The sequence below is a fragment of the Chionomys nivalis genome, chromosome 1 (genome assembly GCF_950005125.1).
Source record: "Chionomys nivalis chromosome 1, mChiNiv1.1, whole genome shotgun sequence".
NCBI classification, from domain to species: domain Eukaryota; kingdom Metazoa; phylum Chordata; class Mammalia; order Rodentia; family Cricetidae; genus Chionomys; species Chionomys nivalis.
Window position 1 is genome coordinate 19,050,622 of NC_080086.1, and position 27,833 is coordinate 19,078,454.

A 27,833-nucleotide genomic window follows, 5' to 3' on the forward strand; every position below is an offset into this window, starting at 1 on the left:
TTCATTTAAACAAAACCTTAGATGGTGATAAAGATTTGAATAGTCCAAGAAAACTGACAGCTGAAACAGAAAAGGAACTGACAATGATTGAGGAAAAATTACAGGAGGCACATGTGGATAGGGTGAACCCAAATCTTAGCTGCATCCTAGTCATATTGCCTTCCAGAATTTCTCCTACAGGGATTCTAATACATAGGGAAGATATTATTTTAGACTGGATATTTATACCTAACAAACCAAGTAAAAAATTAAAAACTTATGTGGAAAAAGTCTCTGAATTAATTATGAAAGGTAAGCTGAGACTTCGTCAACTAGCAGGTATAGACCCAGCAGAAATTATAGTGCCTTTTACTACTGAAGAAATAAAAACGTTATGGGAAGACAATGAACCGTGGCAAAGAGCTTGTGCTAATTTTTTAGGAGAAATTCATAGCAACTATCCCAAAAGTGGTAGACTTAACCTCATAAAGAGAACTTCTTAGATTCTTCCTAGAATTGTATGTGATGCTCCACTAACTGGAGCCCATACGTTCTATAGTGATGCAAATAAATCAGGGAAAGCAGGTTATAAGTCAGATGAATTGAGTAAGGTGGAACAAAGCCCTTATAATTCTGTCCAGAAGGCAGAATTATATGCCATTCTTATGGTGCTAAGGGATTTTAAAGAACCTCTTAATATAGTTACAGATTCACAATATGTAGAAAGAGTTATCTTGCATATTGAAACCGCTGAATTTATACCAGATGACACAGAGTTGACTTCATTGTTTATCCAGGTACAAGACATAATCAGAAACAGGCTTTGTCCGATGTACATAACACACATCTGGTTCCATACAGATCTGCCTGGTCCTCTAGCACAAGGCAATGCTGAGATTGATCAATTATTGATTGGAAGCATGTTGCAGGCCTCAGAATTTCATAAGAAGCATCATGTTGAGCACCAAAGGCACTCCACCTGGAGCCTTTCTTCTTGGATAAACCGGACTTTGGGCAAAAAAATGCACATACCTCAACCACTGACAGAAATACAGAATATCTGTGAATGGAAAAAACAGGACTGTCATATCCTGCCAAAACAGGGTAAGATAGTTTTGACAAGTTTCTTGCCTTTGAAAATGGTATGTCAGTTATGTTAGACCTTAGCCAAAGTTGGTTGCTTCAACACTGCAAACGTGACCTTGGGTGATTGCCCAGGTAGCTAGTTGTCTCTGTGATTTGTTGCATCTTTTGGAAGTTGTTTGATTGCACTTCCTAATTACTCAGGTAACATTGTTTCCCTTCTCAGAGCTTCGATGGGGTTGAAGACTATATAAATGTAGTTACTTTCGACTCATGACTTGGCCAAGCTATTTATTATACAAGACCTAAGCTAGTTAGAATAGGATATTTGTACTTATTGTATAGAATTTCATAGTAAGTTTAGAACTCTCTTACTTAAACAAAAGGGGGAGGTGTTGCGGGAGGTCCTTCCGCTCCTCCAGCCAATAGCCTCTGAGATACCAGCCCATTGGGGCGTGGTCTCTCTCCCTTTAAAAAAGCAGCCACTTCCCTCCTTGCTCTCTCTTACTTCCTGCTCCACTTCTTGCAACTAGACTCCCTTCCTGATTTCACAGAGGGCTGTTGTCTGTGACGGTAATCTGTAAGATTTTTCCCCTTTAAATAAATAACCATTATATTAATCATAATTCCAAACTAGCGTGGGATTGTTTGTGACTTACGCCTTTGCCCCTTCACAACAATTAGTTTTTTGTTTCTTGATCTGTGTGTCTGTTTCAAGACAGCCTCTGTGTGACAGCCTGGCTGTCCTGGAACTGGCTCTGTAGACCATGCTGGCCTCAAACTCACAGAGATCTGCCTGCCTCTGCCTCCCCATTACAGAGACTAAAGGCCTGCACCATCACATCGCATCTTAACAATTATTTTTTTAAAATTGTATTTGTCATGGATGGACCCTGTTGATGACTGCATTGATAAGTACATGAGTTTGGAACAATCTAGTCTTTGTTGTTTTCATTTTGCAAATATTTACTGTGTGCAAGGCGTAGGCTGGGGATTGTGCTAACCAGTGGAAGTGTAAGGAGGAGCGGAGTTCCACTTGAAAGCGCCATCTTGATGGCACACGGACATAACCAACAGGCTCCAGGGAGAAAAGGAGGGTAAATATTGGGAAAAGAGGGAACTTGAAAACTTTGGACTAGACACTGAAATCATGTATGATAACTCATCCTCTTGTCATAGCGCCCTTGGGAAACTCTCATAAAGGTTAGTAGCTCCAGGGCACTGAGGGGTTGGCGTATAATTATTTGGTTACTAAGGGTAGGCACCATTTGAGCTATAGGGGCCAAATGGCCCTGTGTTCCAGATGGTCCTCGGTATGGGTCTGTCTTTGGTCCTGTGTTCAGCATCACTCTGTAAAGGGTAATGTGTGCTCCTTGACTGGAATGCTTATGGTTGGACTGTCCAGGAGGACTCTTGGTTTTTGTCTGTGTATTCGTTTTTGCCTTAAAAATTGTTTATCAAGCTGGGCATGGTGGTACACACCTTTATTCTCAGCACTGGGGAGGCAGAGTAGGAGGATCTCATAAGCTACGCTGGCCTTCCAGAGGGTGTTCAAAGATAGCCAGGAATAATACAGAGCAACCTTGTCTCAAAAAACAAACAACAAAAGCAACATTTTTTTCCCATTAATGGGGGGCTGGAGTCAGGGCAGCATGCTGTTGCCATAGCACAGTTGTGGAGGTCAGGACAACTTGAGGGAGTTTTTCTCCTTCCATCAGGTAGGTCCTGAGATGGATCTCAGGTGGTCAGGCTGGGACACAAGCCTTTACAAGCCTTCACCTGCTAAGCCATCTTGCAGGCCCTGCTCTCAATTGCTCAAGCTTTCACCAGTTTAAAGCTAATTACAGCCATTAGAACAAAAGGCATGATGTGGATTAATTCCACTGTTTCAAAGTAGGTTAATACATTCTAACTGCTTATTATCATCTGTTGCTTCTAACTGGTGTAAACCCCGCATTTGCGGTAATTCTGTAAGGTCTAGATTTTGATTCTTTCATTTGTCGAGTCGCCAATGGGGCCTTAAAATTTCATTGCAGTTTTTTTTTTGTTGTTGTTGGAAGAGGGGTGTTCACACACGTGCATGCATGCACCTGTTTGGAGAGTCGCATGTAGCCCTAAAACTTCTTTCCCAGATGATAACCTCGAATTGTTCCACTCCTAGACCCAGGACTCTGTGCCTACTAGACAAGCACTGGATCCCCTGAGCTACATATCCAGTCCCTTGTTTCCGTATTGTTTCTTGGAAGAAAGGGTAGTTGAGGCACGGTCTCAGAAGCCCATTCTAGGATCGAACTCACAGTGAAGGTCGGTCCTGTCTGAACCTGTTAAAGTACTAGTCTTACCGGAGTGAGCCAGCCTCTGCGCCCGGGTTATTCTAGTTCCTAATCGCAGGACCCAGAATAGTTTCTGGTGGCTGCTGGGTGCGCAAATGTAAAGGGTTTTGAGGTTTTCTTTTTTTAAGGCGGCGTGTGACCGCCCCACTCCACCTCTCCAAAAAGCAGATTCAGATGAAAGATGCGGCGATCCAGCCCGGGAGCCCACATCCCTGGGACCGCCGGCCCAGGGAAAGCCTTACCGAGTATCGAGGGTGCCTTTAAATGCTAATGAGCAGCCGCGCCGGCTTTCCCCACCCTCTCCCCGCCCCGCGCCCGCCTGCCCGTCCGCCGCCCGCCGCCCTCCGCCCGCGAGCACTTGCGCGGGGCCATCTTCGGGGCCGGGAGACCCAGCGAGACCGCGAGCGCGCGCCCCCCGCCCTCGAGCCGCCGCCGCCGCCCGCCGCCGCGCGATCCGCACCGGCCTCCCCGAGAGCGAGCCGGCCGCCGCGACTGCCACCGCGCTAACCGCCGCCAACCGCCACCGAGGTGCCCGGAGAGAGCGGAGAGGCGGCATGAGCGAGGCGGGCGAGGCCACCACCGGCGGCACCACGCTCCCGCAGGCCGCGGCCGACGCGCCCGCCGCGGCGCCCCCGGACCCCGCGCCCAAGAGCCCGGCGGCCGGCGGCGCGCCCCAGGCCCCGGCGCCCGCCGCGCTGCTCGCGGGGAGCCCCGGCGGAGACGCAGCCCCCGGGCCCGCCCCGGTCTCGTCAGCCCCCGCGGGTAGCGAGGACGCGGAGAAGAAAGTTCTCGGTGAGTCCTCGGGTGCAGCCCCGGAGAGGCGGCGGGCGAGGATGGACGCGGATGCAGGGCGGGCTGGGACACGTGGGCCGGGATTTGGCGTCTTTGCCCTGAGTCCAGAAAGCAGCGCGTTTCCTGGGGGGAAGATGGGGATTCCGGGGAGGGATGGGCGGGGTCAATTGGGAAGACTTTATTGCTTTTTTTCCCCCTTGCCTGGGAGAGTCAGGTGTCTGTCCCCGACGCCCTTCCCTCGTGGGTTTGGGACAGCCGCCATGCTCCTGCCAGCCACATGCCGGCACAGGGATGTTGCAACGTCTCGGGAAACTTGGGGCGGGCGCCCTCCTCACCCCTCCCCGTGGCACAGATGCAAGGAGCCTTCCAGTGCCCACCAATTGCTGCACATTTCCATCTCCCTGCACTGTGGGAACGCACGTGGTGTGGCGGCTGGGAAAAAAAACTTGGTCGGAAGTGGAGTAGGACGTGTGTCCAAAACATGATTATATTGGGACTTGTAACTGGAAGGAAAACGGGAAGGTGGAGACTGGATTATGGGGGCAGAGGCTTTGCAACTGTGGCCGTTGGTTTTGTCCTACATTTCGGTGTCTTCATCTTCCTTAAGGAACACCCGGTGTGAGGCTTTCCAAGGGCTTGCAGAGCAGGTGGGTGGCGGATAAGCTCCCCGAAGGGTGTGTGCATGGCGCATGTGGTTCGCTCTCCGAAACAGGAAAGTTAACAGATGGTGTGGGATGCTTCAAAAAATGTTCACTGTTTCTGGGTGGGGCCATTTGGGCTTGCCTGCCCTCCCAGCTTTCTCCCATTTAGCAAGAAAGCTGAAGGGATAATGTGGAAGAAACAACACCGTTCGGTGTTGCCCACTCTAGACAATCCTTCGGTTCTTGTTTTTCCAAGGCTTTACAAACTCAGTTCCTGCCAAATTCCGTGCTTTTTTTCCTTTTTCCCTATCCGCACCAAAAAAGTTCCTTAAAGGTTTTGTGAGTGTTGCATTGTCGTACTTTCCACCAGATGCTGCTTGGAACACTTCCACACAAAATGAAAGATAGAAAGGACCCGGTGTTGCTAACCAAAGCAGGTTCTTAATGATACCTTACTGAGGGCAGATGGGATCATACAGGTTTTCACTTGATCCTTGCACTTCTGGTAGATAATGTCTGTGGAGATGGAGGGAGCCGATAAATGAAGGTTAATTTCCGCAATCTCCAACAGTTAATTCTGTTTCTACCAGATACCTAGTGATGAGTCTGTTGTCTTTCATCCTGACACAAAAGTCCAGACTATCAAAATGAAGGGCAAGCCTTCTACCTGACACTTGAGCACTGTTTGTTTTTGTCCGCTGTGGTCTGCCGTCTCCTGTGCCAAGCAGACACATGGATGCCCAAAGTGTTCTGCACCCAGTGCTGACTGAAATGGATATCTGATCCTGGATGCTTTTGCTCTGGTCTTTGGAAAGAGGCCTTAACTTTGGTTTACACCATGTAGTCCTTTAGGGAAAACAGTTTACATGAGTAAAAGGAACCAGAGAGGGGAACTCCACCAATTTCTTGTTGGGTGCTTGATGTTTGTCGTAGTTAACAATGTGAGTGACTTTGTTGGGTTATATTAAGTCCTTGGAAATAGTTGGAGAACTAGGTTTTTTTTTTTTTTTTTTTTTGTCTCCAACTCACACGAGACCCACCTGCCTCTGCCTCCCAAGTGCTGGGATTAAAGGCGTTCACCACCACTGATCAGCTGAATTATATTTTTAAATCTACTTTGAGAAGTAAACACCTTCAGCCTTGAAAACAGGTTTTTCTTTTTCATCTTTCCCTTTGTGATGTTCTCATTGCCTTTGCCCCTCACCTTCCTTGTATGCATCTTTTGGTTTTGCATTTCTATTTTCTTTTCCAGCCTGGTCTTATTAAGTAGCCCAGGCTGGCCTTGGCCTCACTCACCTTGAAGCAGAGGAGGACTTTTAACTCCTTGCCATCCTGCCTCCACCTCTCAAGGGCTGGGATGACAGGTGTGCATCACCACACCCAGCTTAGTGTCACCCTTCTTTCTGTCGGTTTCGGAACTCTGAGCATCTGTCTGTAGGTCCAGAGTCAGAACTCTAAGAGTCTATCTATAGGTACAGAGATTTTGAAAGAAACACAAAATCCTCGCCTGACATAGAGGTCATGCTGTTTGTTCGTCCAAACCTGGCCTCTTTTGGGTGTTGACACCTGAAGCCTCAATTTTCCCTCTTTGCCTTGCAGCACCAATTAGATTGGTTTAAAACTAAAAGCTGAATAGCTTTTCAAAGAAAGCTAAGATGTTTTTGCAAGCCTGCCCTTGTGCCACAGGCGGAACAGCATCATCTCTCTGCGAGGCAGCCTAGATCTGTACTGTTAGCTCCCAAGCTTTTCTTTTTTTAAAGTGCATCTATTTGAGTTTAAAAGATTGTCTTGTGTGTTTCCTGGATTTAGACCTGTCTATTTCCTAGAGATACTAAATTTGGCGTTTACCATGGATTCCAGCAGTCATGTTTGGAATAGTTTAAGATTAATGTGTATCTACAAAAAAAAAAATAGATTGTTTTTCTCCATGAATTCTCAAGTGAGACTTTGTAGAGAAATTAACCTGCACGTGACAGACTAGAGACAGTAATCAAGTTGACTGTAGAGCATGCCAGGGTCCCCTGCTCAGCAACTGGTGTGAAAAGGGCCTGTTGTGTCCTGGATGGCAAGTACAGAACTGGGATGAGACAGCATCAGTTCTATTATTACTCTGGACTGGTGAGCAGTCCTCATTTGGCTACCAGACAAGTTTCTTTATATCTTTGTAGGTTGATTACTAAGAAGGAGCTACTGTGTTGCCTATTAAAGTTTGCCTAGTATTTCAAAGTATGAAAATGATAAGATGACCCAGTATCTACATTCTCTGTGACTCCTCTTGTACACATAGGAAATGTCTGTGCGTGGATAACTAGAATGTGTTTCTTTTTGTCCTTTTGTAGTTGTTGCTTTAGTTTTTTTTTTTTTTTTTTTTTTTTTTTGGTTTTTCGAGACAGGGTTTCTCTGTGGTTTTGGAGCCTGTCCTGGAACTAGCTCTTGTAGACCAGGCTGGTCTCGAACTCACAGAGATCCGCCTGCCTCTGCCTCCCAAGTGCTGGGATTAAAGGCGTGCGCCACCACGCCCGGCTGTTGCTTTAGTTTTGTATTGAGGATCATACTGTTGCCTGCTTAATGCTAAGTGCTCTACCACTGAGCCAAGCAAATCCCCAGCCCTGGAATGTCCTGGGCTTTTTTATTTTGTAAGGATGGTCTCATGAAGTCCACATTGGCTTCAGACTCCTGATCTTCCTGCTCTCACCTCCCAAGTGCTGGGTTTATAGGCACGTGCAGCCATTTCTGCCTTAGAACTGAGTCTTCACTAGCATTCCCTCACCCATCTTTTTTAGTTTTAATTACCACAGAATTGTCTAGGCACGTGACCACTCTTCAAGGCCATGGGTACTAGGTGATAATCACAGCTCTCCACATTCTTCCATTCTTCTCCTTTTTTTTTTTTTTTTTTTTTTTGGTGGTAGTGGGGGATTAAGCCATTAATGGTTTACTCAAGGATGTTTAGGCTTAGTGTAATGATACCAGGATCTTATTGATATGAGCTTTATCTCTTTGTAGCTCAGGTGCTAACATATCTGCTTAATCCTGTTTTAGCCACCAAAGTCCTTGGCACTGTCAAATGGTTCAACGTCAGAAATGGATATGGATTTATAAATCGGTATGTGTCTGTGTGTCTTGTACCCACCTTGTAGCAATGGCAGTTACAAATCCATTGTCCTACTTTATTAATAGACTGTATTTTGAAATTCCTAAACACAGTAAGCATTCTCTTCTAAGCTTTTGGTGACTATATTGAGACACATTTAAAAACATTCATAAACTCTACCTTTAGAAGGCCGCAGAGATGAAAACTACAGTCAAATGGGGAGGACTTTAGTTATATCCATAATTCCACAGATGGAGAAAAGAGAACCTGGTTAAGCAGCTTTCTTTAAGGTCACACAGTAATGAGTAACTGAGCTGGGGCTGTAAGCCCAGCCCTGGTTTGGTCCAAGTCCTGTGAGGAAACCAGTGTTTAAACCGTGGTCCCTTGTGACCACTTGGCAGTGAAGTTGACCACAGGCGCTGGGAGACATGGGGATGTATTTTACAGGGTCTTGGCGATTTTCTCTTTCCTTCTTTTTAAAAACCAATTCCTCCATTTTCTTCCTTATCTGTCTGGGTGGGGTGGAGGTTAGGGTGGGGTAGTGGGAGGGCTGTTTTAAGTTTCAGTGTAAGGAGAGCCTAGTTCACAGCTGTGCCCTGTCCTTTTGACTGTCTTGCTTTTGCTAGGAGGAAAACTTAGGGCTCTGATTACATAGCATGTGATTGAGAAAGACATGAGAGCAAAGGGGTGTTTGTGTGGAATCCAGTGCTTGGGTCTCTGCATTGTAGTGGGGTGTAGTCAGGGGGCATCTGGGAGAGATGGGGGTTATGGAATTGGTACTAGGCATCTGTTTTGAAAAGACAAACTACTTAAAAGGTTGTTTTTTAGGTCTTGAGATCTCAGTCAATACATTTGTTCTTTGAAGCCTCTCTGAATGTTTAGAACCTTTAATGGTGAGTTTGTTTTTTCTGCCTCCCAACAGAAATGACACCAAAGAAGACGTGTTTGTACACCAGGTAAGAGGGATTCTAGAAGTGATACTTACATGGTCTGTGTGAGTTCAGCAAATGATTACAATATCTTGAGCTCCTTTGGTTTTTTGGAATCAGCGCTCAGTTCAACATTACTAAGAGTGGTAGATAAACCATCATATCCCATCATATTAACGGATTTCAAGCATTTGTGTTGTTCCTTTTCAAGTTTGAATGAAGTTATACTCAGTTAAACCATTTTCTGGCATTTTGAGTCTAGGAGTCCTTATCCAGACAACTGCTTCCATGTCAGCTTCTGACTGGCCTGATTGTGTGGTTCTTGGTGGTTGGCCAGAGCAACCTGACTTTTGCCTGAGCCCGTGGTGGTAGATAAAACTCGTTAGTCTTGTGAACATTACCCAGAAGCAGAAGGTTAGATGTGTGTCTGAGACATACGAACTCTTCCCATTCCTTAGGCAGTTCTCCCTCCTGTTGACTCAGACATATCTAGTTCCATGGACCATCCCTCAACCCCCTCCAGTTCCCTTCTGTTTGAAACAAATTGAACAAACGGGTATCTTGGAACTCTACTTCATGTGTCTCGGTCCACAGATGTTCTTTACTATGATCCTAGATTGTTAGCTTTATAGAATAGATTAGAAATCATGACTATTCGTGCTGTTCCTTTTGTATATTCAATCTGAAAGAGGCATGCTGCTGTCAGTGTCTTGATGAGAAAGTATGGCAGTGGCATACTGACCTGCAATGGCTGCTGTGCTGTACTTGTTCCCTCTTGTTTGGGTTTGTGTGGTGGGCAGTTGGGGATAGCCACGTATAAAGACTATAGTTATAGTTGTATTTTCCATCCTTCATGTTTGCCCTGTGGAATACGTTTCTGTTGATCTAGATAATTAGAGTGGATTTGTTGATAAGTCCTAACACACTGAAAAGGAAGTTGATGGTAACATCTGGAGGTTAATGGCCTTTGGGAGAAGCTCCCTGTTCAGTGACTGCTGGGAGAAAGGGGTTTCCATGCTAGTGGAGGCCTCCTAAGCTGTGAGCTAATGACCCGATTCCAGCCCCATGAGGTTGTGTGGTGAGTCACCTCAGTGTGTTGAGGCCTGCCCAGTTTAACAGGAAAAGGGGAACGAGCCGGCAGGGAGGGGCTGTTTTTTTGGAATGGCTAAATGTTCGTGTTGTGTGTACATACATCCTGTCCTGAGCTGCCTCCTTCTGGAGAGGGTGAGGTCTCTGCCCTATTGGCTCACTTTTTCCCCCTCTTTTCTCCCTCCTACTCAGAGTAGAGGAAGGCTGGATTACACATGTCTAATCGCTTTATAAAATAAGGTTGACCTAGTTCCATAGAAACTCCCCAACCCTTTAACTGTTTAGAGATGACCAGCCAGGGAAGTGGAAATTTGTTGAGGTTTCTTCTCTCCTTGTATTTGAAAAAGAGAAAGGGCCTTTTCTTAAGTAGACGATGTAGGTGCAGATAGATGTCTGGTAGGAGTAGCATCTTCCTCAAGTTTTCTACTGATAGCTGGCATGCGAGGTGTGAAATGTTGAGAACTTACAGAGATAATGTAGGGATACCAATTCCTCTGTTTGAGCCTGCTAACTCAGATAAGTCACCTGTTGACCTCATGTTTCCTTATCCATAAAGTGGATAGCGCATAGAGACCAGGTTACACCTGAATGTCGTCATTCCTGAAATGATCTTGTTTATCATTATATTATCATAATATTTATGGTCATAAACATTTATCTCCTTGATATTTTACTCCTTTTTTAAAAAAAAATCAGTCATTATATTTATTTACCTTGTGAGGCAATTTCTTACTCTGTGTCTACACTGATTTTGAATTTTCTTTTGCCCATGTTGGCCTCAAGATCATAATGGATCTTCATCGAGATCATAATGATCCTCTTGCTTCATCCTGCCCCCCAACAACTGTTGATAATTTCAAACATGAGCCACTAAGCTCATCTTTATTTTTGAGAAAGAATCTATTGTTGAAATCATGATCCTACTGCTTCTGCCTCCCAAATGCTAGCATTACAAGCATGCATCACTGTGTTCAGCCACACATACATTTCTTTATATTTATGTGCGTGTGGGGGGTAGTTATATGCACATGAGTGCAGTGCCTGTGGAGACCAGAAGAATCACCAGATCCTCTGGGTCATAGTTATCTTCCACATAGTGGGTGTGAGAGCCCAATTTAAGCCCTTGCAAGAGTAATATGTGCTCATAGCTGCTGAGCTATCGCTCCAGCCTGCCACCCGTTTAAAAAAACTTTTGAGGCCAAAAATTTCTTTTGTGTATAAAACCTCTGTACCCAAACCTTGGTTATGTGTCTGTCTAAAGTTATGTGTAGGCATTTTTGCCCTTGTGAAAGGAGCCATAGACAGAACCTCAGGAGCCTCTTGGCTTGATGTAACTGACTGATTTAGTGTCTTGACTGGGTGACAGAGTGCACAAGAATGACTATCTCCTTAATGCACCTACTGGGGATACATTTTAAAGCACCCTGAAACCAAGAAAGAAATGTACAATGTAATATAGAGTGTTTTTTGGAAATGGCAAGGTGATGGGAGTGTGAGTTGGTTTTGTTTTTGTTTTAAGTAAAATACAGATATAGTGTTCTGGCTAACATGAAATTGATGGATACCTTCAGTATTGGAATGTACCTTTATTGGAGTTTTCTGTTTGCCTTGACAGACCGCCATCAAGAAGAATAATCCACGCAAGTATCTGCGCAGTGTGGGAGATGGAGAAACTGTAGAGTTTGATGTGGTTGAAGGAGAAAAGGTGAGAAACTGGTAGTGGAGGAGTGTGCCAGCACACACTTTTGTTGTACAAGTGGCTTTCCAGCCTTAGTGAAATAATATTTAGGTTTTTTATGATAGGAGGAAGTGGAGGCAGAAATATCTTACTGGGGGGACTGGAGAGATGACTCGCTGGTCAAGAGCACTGGCTGCTCTTCCAGAGAACCCAAGTTCAATTCCCAGCAATCACATAAAATAAAGTTAAATAAATTAATATTTTTTTTAAAGGAAATATCTTACTGGATACCACTATAAATATTTGTATGCTATATATTTTAGTTTCTTGTTTTATAAAGGAACTCTGGAATAAATGCTAGTTTCTCAAAGTCTATTTTACTTTGGAAGACGAACTGTCTTGGGTCAGGCATGTAGACCAGTTGGTAGAGTGCGTGCAACCCATGGTTCAGTTCCTAGTGCCACAGAAACATGGTGGTACCCGCCTGTGACCCCAGCACTAGGAAGACTGGAGGAGGAGGAATGCTGCAGGTTCTAAGACCAGCCTATGCCATACAGTAAACTCTGCCTCAGAAGTACACCCCTCTCACCTCCCTGCTGGAAAAGTTTTGACTGCAACCAATTAAGCCGACCGGGTTCCTCTCTTGGTGGACCCTTGGTGTGCAATGGCTGCAGACAGCAACCTCCTAGGTAGTGTATGCAGCCTATTCCTTGTATAGGTTGCTCTAAGGGACCTAGGAGACAAAGCTCTCCAATTGGTGTTCTTGTCTCTAATCTCAGTGTTCAGAATTTAGGGTTGAGACAGGTATGCAGGATGACTTTGGGAAAACCCAGGGCTGGGTAGCTGGGATTCACACTGGCCAAAGCATTCTGTCCTCTGCACCTGGTTGCACAGTAGAGAAGAAGTGATTGAGATCCCACATGGGACAGGTTGAAGGTTTCTGATCCCTAGAATATCCTATATTTCAAAAGAAGTGGGCCTTTTCCATACAGGTTTGTTGTGGGTGGATTTGGTGGTGTGGTGACTGGGGATATAGCTCAGTGTTAGAATACTGTGCCTAGCATGCCTGTCCTTAGCTTCCGTCCCTGTCACCTGGGGGTAGAAGAAAGACTTTTAAATCATTGTCAACAATATAACAGGAAGACCTAAAGGAGGGCTGTGTGTGGAGATTATTCCTAAGTCAGGGCCTTTTCTTCTCTGTTTTTGTGAAGCTCAGAGATGATTCCCACTAAATAGTAACTCAGAGCTGATGAGAGCAGCTGGAGCCAACCAGTCAGGATTTGGATGGTATTTCAGGGTATGGCAGTAGGTTTCATTGCATTTCAGTTCCCTTCCGTTGGTGTGTATTGTAGTCATTCATTCGTGTTCTGAAAGAGATGCACTGCTCCTAAACTTGGCTGACTAGACAAGGAGGTGGGGCTTCTCAAGCCATAGTTACAGAGGTCAGGCACTCTCGTTGAGGTGATAAAAGCAGTGTTTTTAGGATCACAGTAGGAGTTCTTAACATAAAAGTTGTCTGTTGCTGGAGGAAGTTATTTGGTTTCTTTGAAAATTGGAGAGCCTCTGTTTCCTTCCTCAGGGTGCTGAAGCAGCAAATGTGACTGGTCCAGATGGAGTTCCTGTAGAAGGGAGTCGTTATGCTGCTGATCGGCGCCGCTACAGACGCGGCTACTATGGCAGACGCCGTGGACCTCCCCGTAATGTATGTTGTCTGTCCCTAATCACTGATTGCAAATACTCTCATGTTTAAAACAGGATGAACATAGGAATAGATAAGTGCCATATTTGAAAGTGCCGTGTCCCGGAGATACAAGAGACATGGTTATTCTTTGGAGGGGAATTTTTTAGTGCCCAGATTTTATTTATGGCTACCTGTGCTATTGAAAACATGACAGTCAGAAGTTGTACCGTTTAGGATGTACTTGGAGACAAGTAACAATCGAGTGTCTTGTAACAGAAGGCTTAATTAAGGTGTCAAGATGCCCATAGGCTTTCTCTTTGGCCAGATTCTCATTGTGGTATTCACTGGCACCAGGATTGGGGTTCCCCATCCCAGCTCTGCAAGCTGTTTCTGCCTTGGTGCTGAGATAGCTGGCCTCTAAGAAAGTCGGCATTTAGTTAGCAAGAGTCGGGGATATCTTGGGAATCTCAGTGCATGCTGGCCACGGAAGTGCTAAGCGACTTGCTTCAGTTAAGGGCCTACTTTATGTAGGAAAGCCTTGTGCTCCTATTTCAAAGTAAGGAAGAGGTGAGTGGTTACTGGTTTGTAGTTCTTTGGGTTAGTCTCAGTTCAGGTGAAAGCATTTTCTGGCTGGAGCATTCTTGGCTCAGTTTGCAGGAATGTTCTCAAGGTAAACATTATGAACCCAATTGTGATCATGAGGAAGGACCTTGCTAGCTTTGAATTAAGACTATACATTTTTGATGTTTGTGGAAGTAGATCCTGGTGCCAGCACCCTCTGTTTTTGTCAGTGTTAGCACAGTGTGGCAGTTCCTTAGTTGCTTATGTCATACAAAGAGAAACTTTAGAAAAATCTCAAAGGAACGAAATATCTTCAGATTAGTCAGGCATGATGAATGACTCTTGTCTTGAAATACAATACATGGGGGATGGTGCTGAGGGAGGCAGATGATGATCTCCTGAGTTCTAGGCCAGCCAAGGCTACATAGTGAGACCTTGTCTCAAAAAAAAAAAAAAAAGGAAAAAGAAAGAAAAAATCTACAGATGAAAATACTTGCCTCCATTTTGATAGACGCACATCTTTTTCTAAGTGCTTCTGATTTCCAGACTGTCCTCTACTCCTGTCCTTATATTTGTTTATATTTTTCTTTTTCTTTCTTTTTTTTTTCTTCCTGTTTTTTGTTTAAAAAACAGTGAGGAGGACTGACCAGAAAGTTCAAAGTACTTGCCATAAAAACATGAAGACCCTAAGTCAGCACCTCCTGGGTGCTGTTGCAGATGTAGCCCCCAGTGCTGGGGCAGAGACAAGTGGATCCCTGTAGCTCATCATCTGACTAGTCTAGCTGAATTCATGAGCTCCAGGTTCAGTGGCAGTCCTTGTCTCAAAAAGTACAGTGGAGAACAATTGAGAAAGACACCCAGCGTCAGCTTCCAGCTTCCTCATAAATGCACATGCATGTATTTATCTTTGAGGGGCAGAGATGGGCAGTTGGCTTTGTGATGTTAACTTGTTTGTTCATGGCCCAGATCTCTAGTTGTGATCAGCTTGATGTTTACATCAATTCAGAGGTAAAAGTGGTAGAAAATCTTGGGTAAAAATTTTTTAAAGATTGTACCCTCCAAGAGCTAGAAAAGATAAATCATTATCTATATGGAATCTTCTACTGTCCTGACTCCGAGTATAGTCAGCGATGGTGGTGCCATTGTGATTGCCTTGCAAAGGTCTTTAGGAAAGATTTAGCTGCATGAGCGTAAGAGTTATACCTTCAAAAATTGATGTGGTGAATATTTTCTATGCAAAATATATCTTTACATAACTGTGCATCATTTATTCATACAGGTTTTATAAAGAGTAGAATGAGCCAGGCCTGGTGGCGCAGGTCTGTAATCCCAGCTACTCGGGAGGCTGAGGCAGGAGGATCGCAAGTTCAAGCCCTGTTTGGGCTACAGAGTGAGTTCAAGGCCAGCTTGAGTAACTTAGTGAGACCCTGTCTCAAAATGAAAAGTAAAAAGAGGGCTGGGATATAGCTAAGTAGTAGAGTGCTTGTCTAACACGGATGGGCCTTTGAGTTAAGCCCCAGTACCCCAGGGAACCGTGTTGTTGGTTTGTGAGGTTAGACCAAACCAGTTCTGTGGGGAGTTTAGTTGGGCTTGTGTGTTTGGTTTGAAGCTTTAACCCTTCCTCTAAGAGAGACTGGTCACTAGCTTATTAATTTTCAATTAACCTTAAAGGAATTGCAGGTATTTCTTATAAGACTGGCTTATATGAGATTTGAGATAATAAATTCTTGAGTGTTTGTTAATTTGACTTGTTAAAATAATGATGAATAGAGGAAAAATGAGTGATTAATCCCCTTTTAAGTTCTATATTTAGAAATGGTTAGTATAACAGTTAAACCTTATTTCTAGATATTCAAAGGAAGGATACAATACATCCTAGCCCTCAAGCTTTTTGATTTTTTGGACCCACTTTTAGGCTTAACTGGTGTTAAAGATTCCAGAATCATTGATGGTATTGATACTGCTATTATATTAGACATTAAAATTACCTTAAAATATTTCATTTAAAATAACTTATTACATAGCGATAAAACATTTTATTTGAAAATCCTGTGCAAATCGGGAGGGCAGACTGGCATTGCACTGCATCGTTGGGTGTCTCTGTATAGTTTAATAGAAGATAGTTGGATTCTTTGTTTTGTGTTTGACCTTTTGAGGGACTGCATGCCGTTTTATGCTAGAAGATCCCACCGTATGCTGGTGAGAGATGAACGTCTTAGTGGAACTTTGGGAGTGCTTTGCCTCTCTTACCCCTGGAAGGCTTTCAGAGACCCAGCTGCCCTAGGAAGCATACTCCCTGGGTCAGATCTGCTGATGACATCATAAAGTTTTTTTTTTCTTGACAGTTCTTGACTTTCCATGCTGGGTAAATTTGGGAGACGCATTGAAAGGAGCCAAACAGTGTAGCACGGCTGTTCTAATTCAGTGCCAGTAGATTTGGTAATAGATTGACTGCTCTTGCTTTTCTGCTGCTTAATATGTTATCTGCATAGATTACTTTAATCTCCATGTAGTTTATCCCAGGCAATCTACATGCCTGTGTCTGCACAGTGTTGTGTCTACACAATGAACGGTCACTGCTCTGGGAGTTGTGGGTGTTTCCTGGTGATAGCCATCCTATGTGGTATTCTTTGGTTCTTGCCTGGCTGTAACTTCTTCTAAAACTCTGTTTCTTTGCTTCGCTAGTACGCTGGGGAGGAGGAGGAGGAAGGGAGCGGCAGCAGTGAAGGATTTGAACCCCCTGCCACTGATGGGCAGTTCTCTGGGGCAAGGAATCAGCTGCGCCGTCCCCAGTATCGCCCTCCATACCGGCAGCGGCGTTTTCCGCCTTACCACGTGGGACAGACCTTTGACCGTCGCTCACGGGTCTTTCCCCATCCCAACAGAATGCAGGTAAAATGCACCGGGACTTCTCCTCAGCAGTCCTCACCCTTCGTCCTTCTCTGCCTCCTCCTTCTTCTCCTCCTCCTTCAACTCCAGCTACCGGAAGTAACACATTGCTTGCAGCTTACTATACTATCAAAGCTGAGGCAAGGCCCACTCTGCCTGTTGAGAACACTCACAAAAATGTTTTTTGAAATAGATCATAAACATGAATATCATATGGGACAATGGGATAGAGTATCTAGTTTGTAAATGTGTAAGAAAAACCTGCTGGGCATGGTGATGCGTGCTGAGGCAGAAGGAGTCTTGAGGACTAGCCTGTGTTTCATACTGAGACAGGTGATTTGTGTAAGAACTTGGACTTAGACTCTGATCTCCAAAAAGGCCTAAATTTTAATTCTGTTTTCACTACTGGTTATTTAAAATTTTGAGAAAATGGTTGCTCACTGTTGAATGGCGACATCAGATGCCTTTACTAGAATGTTCTATTAAACACGAAGGTAGAGCACATTGCAAAATGTAAAGTGTTAAATTAGATCAAAGTGCTGGTTTTCAGGCAAGCTAAGAGTCTACAGATTGAGTGCTGGAAATGGGTAGAGCTTTTATGAATGTGTAATAAGCTTGACAGCAGTGTCTCCATTCCTGGGGAACCTGGGCCCTGATTTATTACTAGCTGCAACTTCTGTCTTAGTGTGCTTGGGCTCCACCCCCACGTGTTTTGACTGAACATTATGTTCAGTCTCTGCTGTACCCTCCCCTTCCCATCATGCATGACTGTTGTCTCTACAAGGCTTCTTGTTTTCCCCTTCTAACTCTTCAACAGCTGCTCCTGACAAATGTGCTAAAAATAACAGGCCGTGTCAGATGGATGGGAACACTGGGTACGTGAGGCGTAGTAGTCGTCTTCAGGGCAGCACTCTGGCTTCTAGGAAATGAGGGCAAGAGTAGTCAGCAGAGTTGTAACATTGGCTATATTGCTTTAGCAGTGACTTCCTGTTTGGCATGTATGAGATATGCTTCCTGAGACCATAGAGATTCTTTTCACTCTTTAAAAGAGGATAGTCCCTACTGAAGACCAGAACAAAATGGTTCCTTGGTGCCATAGAGTGTCATATGACTTATAGCTGATTTCCTAGCAGCATGCTTACTCTCAGCAACACAGAACTGCATGTGGTTGTGTGTAATGCTTGCCAACCATAGCCATTCCACATTGAAAGCAAAGCACATAGTAGATGTCTGCAGCAAGAGTCTTTCATGCATACCACTTCAGTGTTGGCACATAGTTCCTAAGTCCCCTTAAGCCAGATCAACAGCTGAAATCGAAAACTTAGTAAACATGTTTTTACACGTAACTAGGCATCTCTAATAGCATTGCTGTAAACTATTTTAAAAACTAAGCATACATCTCTAGGGTAGTTAAAAACTATTAAGTTCAGTTAGAAAAGGCTTTGATACCTACTGCAGAGTGAAATTCCATGGAGCAGTAGTGTTCGTGCGATGCTTAAGGGTTATCAGTAACTAACTGTGGCGGTGTGTGTATTTGGCCCTGAACTCAAGAGAGTCATTGATGAGAAAAGCAAATAGCACCGTGGCACCTACAAGGTGCAGATGTTTGAAATCAGTTCTAATTTCATCTTACCAGCAGCCTATGAAATAACTAGTGTGGCTTCCATGTTTTTGTTGCTTTTCTTACAAATAAAGAGATTTGAATGTTCTTAAAAATCACAACTTTTGGTGACCAGGGTTCTCAATAATCTTGTCGTGCAAGCACAAAGATCCAGGCTCAAATCACTAGAAACAATATAAAGCTGTGCCTGGCAGTGTGCGTATGTAGTACCTACTCTCCTACAGGAAGATTGGGGACAAACATAATAGACGCTTCACAAGCTTGCAGGCCAGCTAGCCTGACTTCCACAGTAGCCAACAACAAAAGACCCTGTTTCAAACATGGTGGGATGCAAGAACCCATTAAATAGCCGGGCATGATGTTCCATGGCTTTAATCCAGCTTTTAATTGGGAGACCAGCCTCGTGTACAGAGTTCTAAGACAGCCAGGGCTACACAGAGAAACCCTGCTTTGAGAAACTAAAGCAAAAAAAAAAAAAAAAAAACAAACAAACAACAACAACCAGGAAAAAAAAAAAAACAATTATACATCATGTACCCCCACACATGATAATGGATCACTATATTTTCTGCCAATCTTTTGTCGTTGGAGTGTTCAGGATGTTAAAGGCAGGCATGTGGTTGGTAGCAACTGCAGGGAGGAAGTGAGCAGGATGAGATGTTGGGGAAGGCAGGTCATTCCCACCAAAGCTTAGTAAGGACCTTTTGCTGTAAGCATGATGAAACAAAGATGGGCATCTGAGCCAAGAATGAGCATCGTGACATCTATTCTTGATTGACCAGACTATTTGGGGCAATGAGCAAATCAAGGAGATGGACCATGGTAAACAGTGTATGCGTGAGTCAGATACTGCACTACCAAAGCAAGTGAGGCTCCGTGGTCAGGGCTGGGTAGTGCTTTAAACAGGAAATGTCTGATAATTTCAGGAATATGTGGTGTGAGGAGTTGGTACCTCATGGACTTCAGCAAAAATTTGAGAAGAATAGAGAAAGATTGAATTACAGGAGGAAGCTGAAACCATTTTGAAAGCCTTTCTTCTATAACAAGATTGGCAGAAAAAGCAGTCAGAGGTCAAGGGTAGCTGAACAGAGGAAAGTGTCATCTACGGTGTGGCAGGAGACAGGATTGTGGTTTTTATGGAGAGATTTCAGTGCAGCAGCACAATGGCACCAAGGACAGCAGAGTGAGGAGTGTCAGTGAAGGGAGCTGCAGCTGCTATAGGGTTGCCAGGGATGCGGTGTCAGGGCTGAGACTGAGAGGATGAATATTGCTTGGTAAAGGGCTGTGGGAAGGGACATGCTTGGAGGATATTCCAGGAAGGAACTGTTACAGAAGTTGAGACGTAGAGGAAATGAGGCTGAGATTGATGGTCAGGTCTGATAACTTGGAGTGGAGTGTTATGGTGAGAAGTTGAACTGTGTCAGGAAGTGGGAAGAGAGGCTGCATGCTGTGCTCTTTGATGTTCCTGATGGTTGATGATAATGGGGCTGGTTTTCTGTAGCCAGTGTATCTGTAAAGGAGCTCAGAGAAATGTGGAAACATGGCAAGGTAGTTTTCTTGATTCCTTTTATGGTGCTAAAGTTCCCCCAGCCTCATTTGCCACTTTTTAACATAGGAAGAACTTCTGGACAATGGTGCTAGCTAGAAGAGGCAGATGAAGGTAGGCATACATATGTAACATGTTGAACTGCATGTGTATGTTCTGTGAGCACATGGCTACTTAAAGACCCCAAAGCAAGGGACCCTATCCCCAGTTGTTGTTTCTGGGTGCAGTTCTTTAACAGAAAGAAGCTCCTTTCTGGAAATGTAGACTGTCTGAGCTGGGTCAGAGAAAATACAGTGCAAACCTTTAGCATCCTGTGCCAAAAAGGCAGGAAGTACTTTAAAGAATGTTGGAGACTTGTCAAGAGGCTGTGAGCCAGAATGTAGGGGTTCCTATATTGGCCAGTAATAAATGTAACAGAGCATAGCTTGATGAGTAAAATGGAAACCTACGAGCCCATACAGGTGAAATAAATAGGTGACCATAGGAAACATTTGAGGAATAGGACGTTTACAGGCTGTGAAGGGACTTTCTTACAGAGCATTCAGTGGGGACCTTTCCTATCAGCGGTACATGAATTAAATGGAATGTAACCCAAATTCAGATGCTCAGCTCATGAAAGCCAAGAAAGGGGAAACATCCCAGCCAAAAGAAATATAAGTAAACTTAATACATGATTCTAAGTAGACCTTGCTGTAAGGGACATTGACACCTGGTAAAACTATAATGTAGTCTGAGGATTGTTCTGTACCTCCCATTGTGGTTGTTTTAAAATGAAAGAGGTAAGTGTGGTTTCAAGAGGCCTACGTGCCTTAATCGGAGGTAGATTGGAGATAAATAGGGTTAGTCTGTTTCAGGTGTTGAGAACAAATGTGAACATGAAGCCGTCATCCAGGATAAAACAGAAATTAATCATAAGGAGACTAGTGGGCATGCTCACAAATGATGGAAATGTTCGTTTTTCTTTTATCTTAAAAGATGAAGGATGTATTTGGTTTTGAGGAGGGGCAAGGACGTGTTTTTGTTCTTGAGACAGTGTCTCATTGTATAGCCTAGGTTGACCTTGGATGTCCCTGCCTCAGTCCTTTGAGTTGTGGAGGTACAGATTTGTGCCATCATACCTGACTGGGATGGGTTGTTGATTTATGAATGTGAATGGAGACGTGTAGGTCAGAGGACAATGACGGGTCTTCCTCTGTTGATCCTCTACATCACTATTACTTGAGTACTATTTTATGCATGTGTTTTGGGAACAGTGTTTTGTCTACCTGTTCTACATGCATACCTGGTGCCGTTGGAGGCAAAACTGGACTTAGTGGTAGTTGTGGGCCACTACATGGATTCAGACAGTGTACTTAACCTCTGAGCCATCTCACCAACCCCCTCTACTTTATTTTTGAGAGAGGATCTCATTGAAACTGGCCAGTGAGCTCCAGGGATCTGCCTGTCTCTGTCTCCCTTTTTATGGGATTACAGGTGCATGTCTGGTTTTATACATTAGTAGTACTAGGGATCTAAATTCAGGTCCTCCAGCTTGCAAGGAAAGCACTTTGCTGATCGAGCACTCTCTTTCCATCATGTGAGTCCCTGGGTACAAATCCAGGTTGCTAGTCCTAGAGGCAGGTACCATTATCCTAGGAATTTTTAAGCTGGGAGTGGTGGCTACGCAGTTGTAATTCTGGCACTTGGTAGACTGCGGCAGAAGGATCACACATTTGAGGCTAACTGAAGCTGCATTGCCGTACCTTGTCCTCCCACCCCCACACACCCTAAATTAAAAAAAAAAAAACACATTGTACTTTTAAGTGTTACGTGACATAAGCAGATGAAAAAGTTACAAAGAAGAGCTATAGGCAAAGTTATGTTTAAGATTTGTCAGTACTTTGTTGAACCCAGTCTTTAAATCCTACCCTTAGCGACTTCTGTGGGTCATACAGACATTATCGTGTGACAGCGGGGGCATGGATGGAAAACGAGTATAAGTTAATGGGTCAGTGCATCTGAGTTTGAAGCAGTTGAATGTGTCCCAGTGCTCATAAATACAGTGTCATTTCCTTTTATAAAATGAGTTTTTGTGTTTGTTTTTGGTGCTGGGCACCAGTTCTTTGAATGTGTAGGGTGAGAGCTGTGCCAGCTGAGCTGTAGCTGAAGCCCTAAAATCATCTCTTCAGTATGGATAGGGTCAGATTTTAATGTTGTGGAAAGCTTGGTGCTCTGTGCTAAGGAAGTGGAGAAAGGCTGTTGGGGTAGGAATGAGTTTTCCTTTCCTGTCATTCATAAAAATAACCAGTAAGTAGTGGGCTATTGTGACTGGCGTCAGGCCGGATAATGAAGCCCTTGAGTCTGTTTGCTTTTGAAAGCCAGTTTTCTGCACGTGCCTATGTGCTTTGACCCTCCTTGCCCTGTGTCCTGACTCATTTCCAGCTGTCGTTGCCTTCTCTAGGCTGGTGAGATTGGAGAGATGAAGGACGGAGTCCCTGAGGGAGCACAGCTCCAGGTTCATCGGAATCCAACTTATCGCCCAAGGTTCCGCAGGTAGGAGTGATTGCCACAGTTTTGGAGATAGCCAGTGAGGAGCAACAGGGTGGAAGAGGGCACTGTGGGTCTGTTTCCTGGCTGTTTATTATTGAAAGATATGGTGACTTTGGTCATAAGCCTAAAAGTTTCTCTTTTTTTTTAATGGTGGGAATAGAGCCCAGGGCTCCACACAGCATTAATTTACTTTACTCTTTAGCGTCAAAATGCTGTTCTCCTTTAACTGGGACTGTTGGTCATGGCCTGCAACTTGAAGTCACATAAATTAATCTTTTTACTTGTGTTGACAAAAGGGTCTTACTCTGTAGCCACATCTTGCCTCATATCTACCATGTAGTCTAGGCTGGCCTTATATTTGGGCTCATCATGCCTCACCCATTGGCCTTCCATGTCTGAAATTATAGGTGTTTGACACCATGTCTGGCTTAATGCTTAATTTTTACTAAATTAAACAAGCGTTAATCAATGAGTAGTTTGGTGTGTCATAAATGGAGGAAAATTGAGATTGAATATTTTAGCCATCAAGGCAGTCTACTGGGGCTTTTGAATCTGGCTGTGGAGCACCATAACCCATGAGGAATCAAAGAGTTTAGTAGCTGTATGTCCTTTGACATGTTTCTGTACTCCGCTATGGCTGCCAGATCTGTACACTGGACATTTTCAGTGGTCTTCCAAAGCTGGAGGTAGAGTCTGGTGGATTTCTGATTTCCAGACCCATTAGGGCTTAGCAGGAAGGCCCTGTTTCAAATATCTAACTGGTGGAGTCATTCAGTGATGAGAAGTTTAAATGAACAGATGATCTGTGGTAATGATCATAGTGCCTCCGTACACCTACACCCTGGGTGTCAGCCCTACTGTCATTACTGTTAGTGAAGGGTGGGTCATTTTCATGTGCGTTTTCTCTTCCAAAGCCTCATTTGGGCTAGAGTCCCTGACATCCTTTGGGTGGCTGTTTTGTTTGGTTTCAACCTTAAGTATCCTTTGTATGTGTTCCTCAACATGTATGAGTAGATCAGAGGACAGATCTCTCCCTCAGCTTCCAGGGATGGAAGCCAGGCCAACGGGACATGCATTTGGAGTGCAGGTACTCTCCACCTAGAGCCATCTCACTGAGGAAGCTTCGTAATAGAGGCTTTTCTCAGTTTCTTCTCACCCATGAGGTGAGGGGAACTAATAGGCTTTTTTGGATGGTTGGTGTGTCTTACATGTTGCCCCTCCCCCATCTACAATCTGGGAATCAGAGAACTGGTGCCACTTTCATTGACATGTGTTTCACTGGTTGAACATCCTCACTCAATGCTCCACGGTGTTAGTTAAACCTTTTAAATGTTTTTTTGGCACTCAGACATTTTAAATTTGTGGGCAAGGGATACTCAACCTGTATCTTCTAATTTAGCAATAGGGATTTATTCAAACAAAATAAAATATATTGGGGAAGAATATATTTGTACCATGACCTTCCTTACTTACATGGTTGATTTAGTAAGTGTTGGTCTTGGCTTGGGTCATTTTTTGTGGAGGCTGTATCTTGGGCCATACTTTTTCTTATCCTAGGTGCCTATGAAAGTGCCTTGTAGGACCCTATTTATTGTGTGCTTGTTTACTACAAATGTGTGAAAAAGTGAAGGAGCAAAATAATGGAAAAATAAGGTTTTTTACCAAGACTTCATTGCATCTGCAGGTCTGCTCTGTGGATGATTCATTCAGCAAGTACTTGTTTATCACTTGATTCAATAGTAAACCAACCCTGTGTCCTTGAGATCCCTCCCACCCCTTCCCCTGCCCACACATTTCTTTTAGTCACACTGTATGTGTTCTCAGGTAGCTTCTCTTCCCTACTCTAGAGGACCTGCTCGCCCACGACCTGCCCCTGCTATTGGAGAGGCTGAAGATAAAGAGAATCAGCAAGCTGCCAATGGCCCGAACCAGCCATCTGCCCGCCGTGGATTCCGACGCCCCTACAACTATCGGCGCCGCCCCCGTCCCCTGAACACTGTTTCACAAGATGGCAAAGAGGTAAAGCCAGCATCCAGGAGAGACATACCAAGACCCTCCTTAGTTGTACCATCTTCTTTATCATCCTAAAGATGGTCTTGCTGTGTGTGACACTGGGTCCTTAATAAGATCAGTGTTCTGCTTAGGGTCCATCTGCTCTGCCGGTTCCACACCTGAATGTGTGACTTGAGCTCGGCCTTGGTCTCTGGAGGAATCACACTAGCGGTGATTGGGGGCTCAGGATGAAGGACAGCAGTGGATAGAGGAGGAAATCGATAGTGAACAAAGTGACAGCAATTATGTGCCATGTACTCTGGGGAGAGGGGTATTTATTGGCCAACTAGAAGGCACTTAATCTCTGACTTACACATAAAAGAGAAGTGGAAATGTTCATTGTTATTTGTTTGCCTAGGTGAGAAAATTCTCTTTTGAGACCTTTTACCCTTTACAACACAGTTCGCTGAAGGATTTTAGTTGTACTTTTGATCTGTTTCAGAACAAGGCTGGTGAAGCACCAACTGAGAACCCGGCTCCAGCCACCGAGCAGAGCAGTGCCGAGTGACCCTGGCCCCCAGGCACCTTCACCACCAGCAGGGTGAGCCTTGTTCTCTCAGGTGTCACCTGTGATCCCACTGTGCCCATCCTTGGTCTCCATTGTACCTTGGAGGTGGAGGATGTGGGGATGGTTGGCCACACAGTGTATTTGGGATTGACCTATTTGAATAAGTTAAGGTATAAATGAGACAGAAATTCTTAATTTAAAAAAAAGGAAAAAAATTAAATGAAACAGAATAATCGCCACTTTTTCTAAGGTAACCTTCATTTATTCAAGTTCTTTTGATCATGGGATCTGGGAATGAAACTTAGAAGGGCTTACACAACAAGCACATTTACCCACTGAACCAAATTGTTATCATTTATGTTCGGTTTATTTAGACGATATCATTTTTTAAGTTCCTTCAACAACAATAATATAGGGCACTAGGGCTACAGATGGACCCCTGCCACCCACTTCCTGTGAGTGCTGGATATCTCACTTGTCCTCATTCTTGTGGCAGGCACTGTTCTGAGCCATTTCCCCAACAAGGACACCTAACAAACTCTGTGCTGTTTTGCCACCTACTAGTTAATGTCATTGTTTTGCTTTGGTTTTTATGACAATCTTTTAGTAGGTAAGTGTGCTGGTATACACCTTTATTCCTAGCACATGGAAGACTGAGTTCCAGGACAGCCAGAGCTACATAATAGAGAGGCCCTGCCTCAAAGAACAAACAGACAAAAGGATTCTCACAATATAGCTCAGGCTGTCTGAACTCAGTGAGCCTCTAGGATGATATGCGTGCACCACCACACTGGGCTCAATTTGATAATTGAATGGTCCCCAACCAGATCCTGGTTTTAAATTCCAGGGAACTGTTACCCGCAGCATAAACTTGGTTTCTCTTAGCCCATCTACTGATCAGCATAATGTGACAGTACAGTGTGGTGTGAGTCTAGTGAGGCTCCTGCAGCTCTGACCTACTCGGGGACTACGGATTGAGCAGTTTATCCTCTGCCTCGTTGACGTCTGCTGCTGTTGGAGAGAGCAGACACAGGTGATTAGGGCTGTCATGGGAATGCTTGAAGTATTGAGGTATTAGAATAGGATGGGAAAGAGTAGCATCTCAGTGTGAGGATCACACGTTTTCTGTCTTGCTAAAGTTCTTGTCAGTCTTGTGTAGATTGAACTGTAGCCAGGAAGGAGCAACTGTCAGAGGGTTGGGCTAAAAGTTTATACCATACTTGATTTTGGTTTTGGGTTTTGTTTTTGTGGGGCAGGGACAATGAGGGAGACAGACTAGTAGTCATTCTTTAGTTCCAGGTGGCCTACAACTCATTGTCCAGGCTGGTCTTGAACTTTGGTCTAGTGTTCAGATTGCAGGCATGTGCTACCACACCTGGTTTTACCTATCACCCTTCTAATTGATACTTATGTATATTTTTTTCTTGCTACCCTTGTGCGCTGTAAAGCCCACTCTGCCGATGGCATTTTTTTGAGAGTGCAGCTTTGGGTTTATAATGAGCTTTTCTGTGCAGTGCTGTGGGGTTGGAGTTGGCTATCCCCAAAGAGCACACTGCTGTGCTGGCTGTCTGCAGCATTCCTTGTTTCTTTAGGCAGAATGTACACAGTCGCTCTTCAGATCTACATTAACCCACTGTGTTGTCTGTAGAGTTAGGCTATAGCCAGCAAGCCCCACAATGCCGGGAAGTTCCAGGTGGCATCATGATACAAGGCTTTTCATGTGCATTATTCTGTTCAGACTTTTCTACTTTGTAAAAGTATTTTACCAGAAAGTAAGAATTTTCATCCTATGTTATCTGTGTAAGATGTATCCTTGGTTTAGAGCCTTGTAAATAATTTTGAATTGTATGAAAAATAATTTTGCTTGTTTGTCCTAACTTTTGGTTATTGTATATCACTTTCGCTAAGGTTGACTTTAATTTCTTACAGGTGACCTTAAGAATTAATGACCATTCAAAAACAAGGCAAAAAGCACACCCACGACCTTACCAACACCAAAGAAACATCTAAGCAATAAAATGGAAGACTAACCAAGATTTGGACATTAGAATGTTTACTATTCTCTACGAAACTAACACCTACAAAGGGAATGGAGCCAGTAAGTGTCCATCAAGCTGCGTCCCAGGAACCTGCACAGGCGCAGGAGAGCGGCCTCCCCAGTTTCAGCAACCACTAGCTTTATATTTTTTTCCCTGGTTTTTACTGTTTTGGTAATATGAATTAAAAGAAGAAATATTAATACCACATGGGGATTGCCCCAACCAAAGAAATCTGAAGTATATAGTAAATGCTCTTTTTCCTTTGTTGTTCATTTTGGATGCTGGTGCTAAACTTCCAAATGTCATGATTTAAGATGAAAATTTATGCCCTTATTTATTCCTAGGCTGAGGGGAGAATTTGCTTTCTTACATAGCCCTCTCTGAAATGTGCAGTAACAAGTTCCTCAAAAATAAAATTTTTACCTTCAAAGGAAAAACTGTTGAAGCTAGTGTGTATTTTCTTCTCTCTCTCTCTCTCTCTCTCTCTCTCTCTCTCTCTCTCTCTCTCTCTCTCTCTCTCTCTCTCTAAGTGTGTATATTAGTGTGCCTGGTGCCCTTAAACATCGCAGAGCATTAGATCTCCTAGAAGTGAAGGAGTTACAGATGGTTGTAAACTGCCAGGTGGGTGCTGGGATCAACTTGTGCTCTTAACCACTATCTCCTAGCCCCATATTTTCCTGTCTTTACATCATTCAGGTCATTCGTTATTGTTAAATGTTGAGCCAAACACAGACAAGTTATGTTTTGTCGTGAGTTTGAAGTCATAGGAACTGGGTGGGTGTCTTTGAA

General features: G+C 44.1%; 1 protein-coding gene and 1 non-coding gene across 3 annotated transcripts; both read left to right on the forward strand.

Annotated features, from left to right (window-relative positions):
- The first annotated feature begins 3,735 nt into the window (after positions 1 to 3,735).
- On the forward strand, positions 3,736 to 27,480 carry Ybx3 (Y-box binding protein 3). 2 transcript variants are annotated; one of them, XM_057768270.1, is made up of 10 exons: positions 3,736 to 4,187; positions 7,871 to 7,934; positions 8,845 to 8,878; positions 11,556 to 11,645; positions 13,198 to 13,320; positions 16,546 to 16,752; positions 22,357 to 22,448; positions 24,293 to 24,464; positions 24,940 to 25,038; positions 26,935 to 27,480. In XM_057768270.1, exons 1-9 carry the CDS (start codon positions 3,950 to 3,952, stop codon positions 25,003 to 25,005), a joined length of 1,086 nt encoding a protein of 361 aa, XP_057624253.1. In that variant the 5' UTR covers positions 3,736 to 3,949; the 3' UTR covers positions 25,006 to 25,038; positions 26,935 to 27,480. The 2 variants fall into 2 exon arrangements, with proteins under 2 accessions (XP_057624253.1, XP_057624259.1); XM_057768276.1 differs by lacking the exon at positions 16,546 to 16,752.
- LOC130889701 (small nucleolar RNA SNORA70) lies at positions 12,230 to 12,364 on the forward strand. The gene has a single exon (XR_009058627.1). It is a non-coding gene; the product is annotated as a small nucleolar RNA SNORA70 (small nucleolar RNA).
- Positions 27,481 to 27,833: the final 353 nt, after the last annotated feature.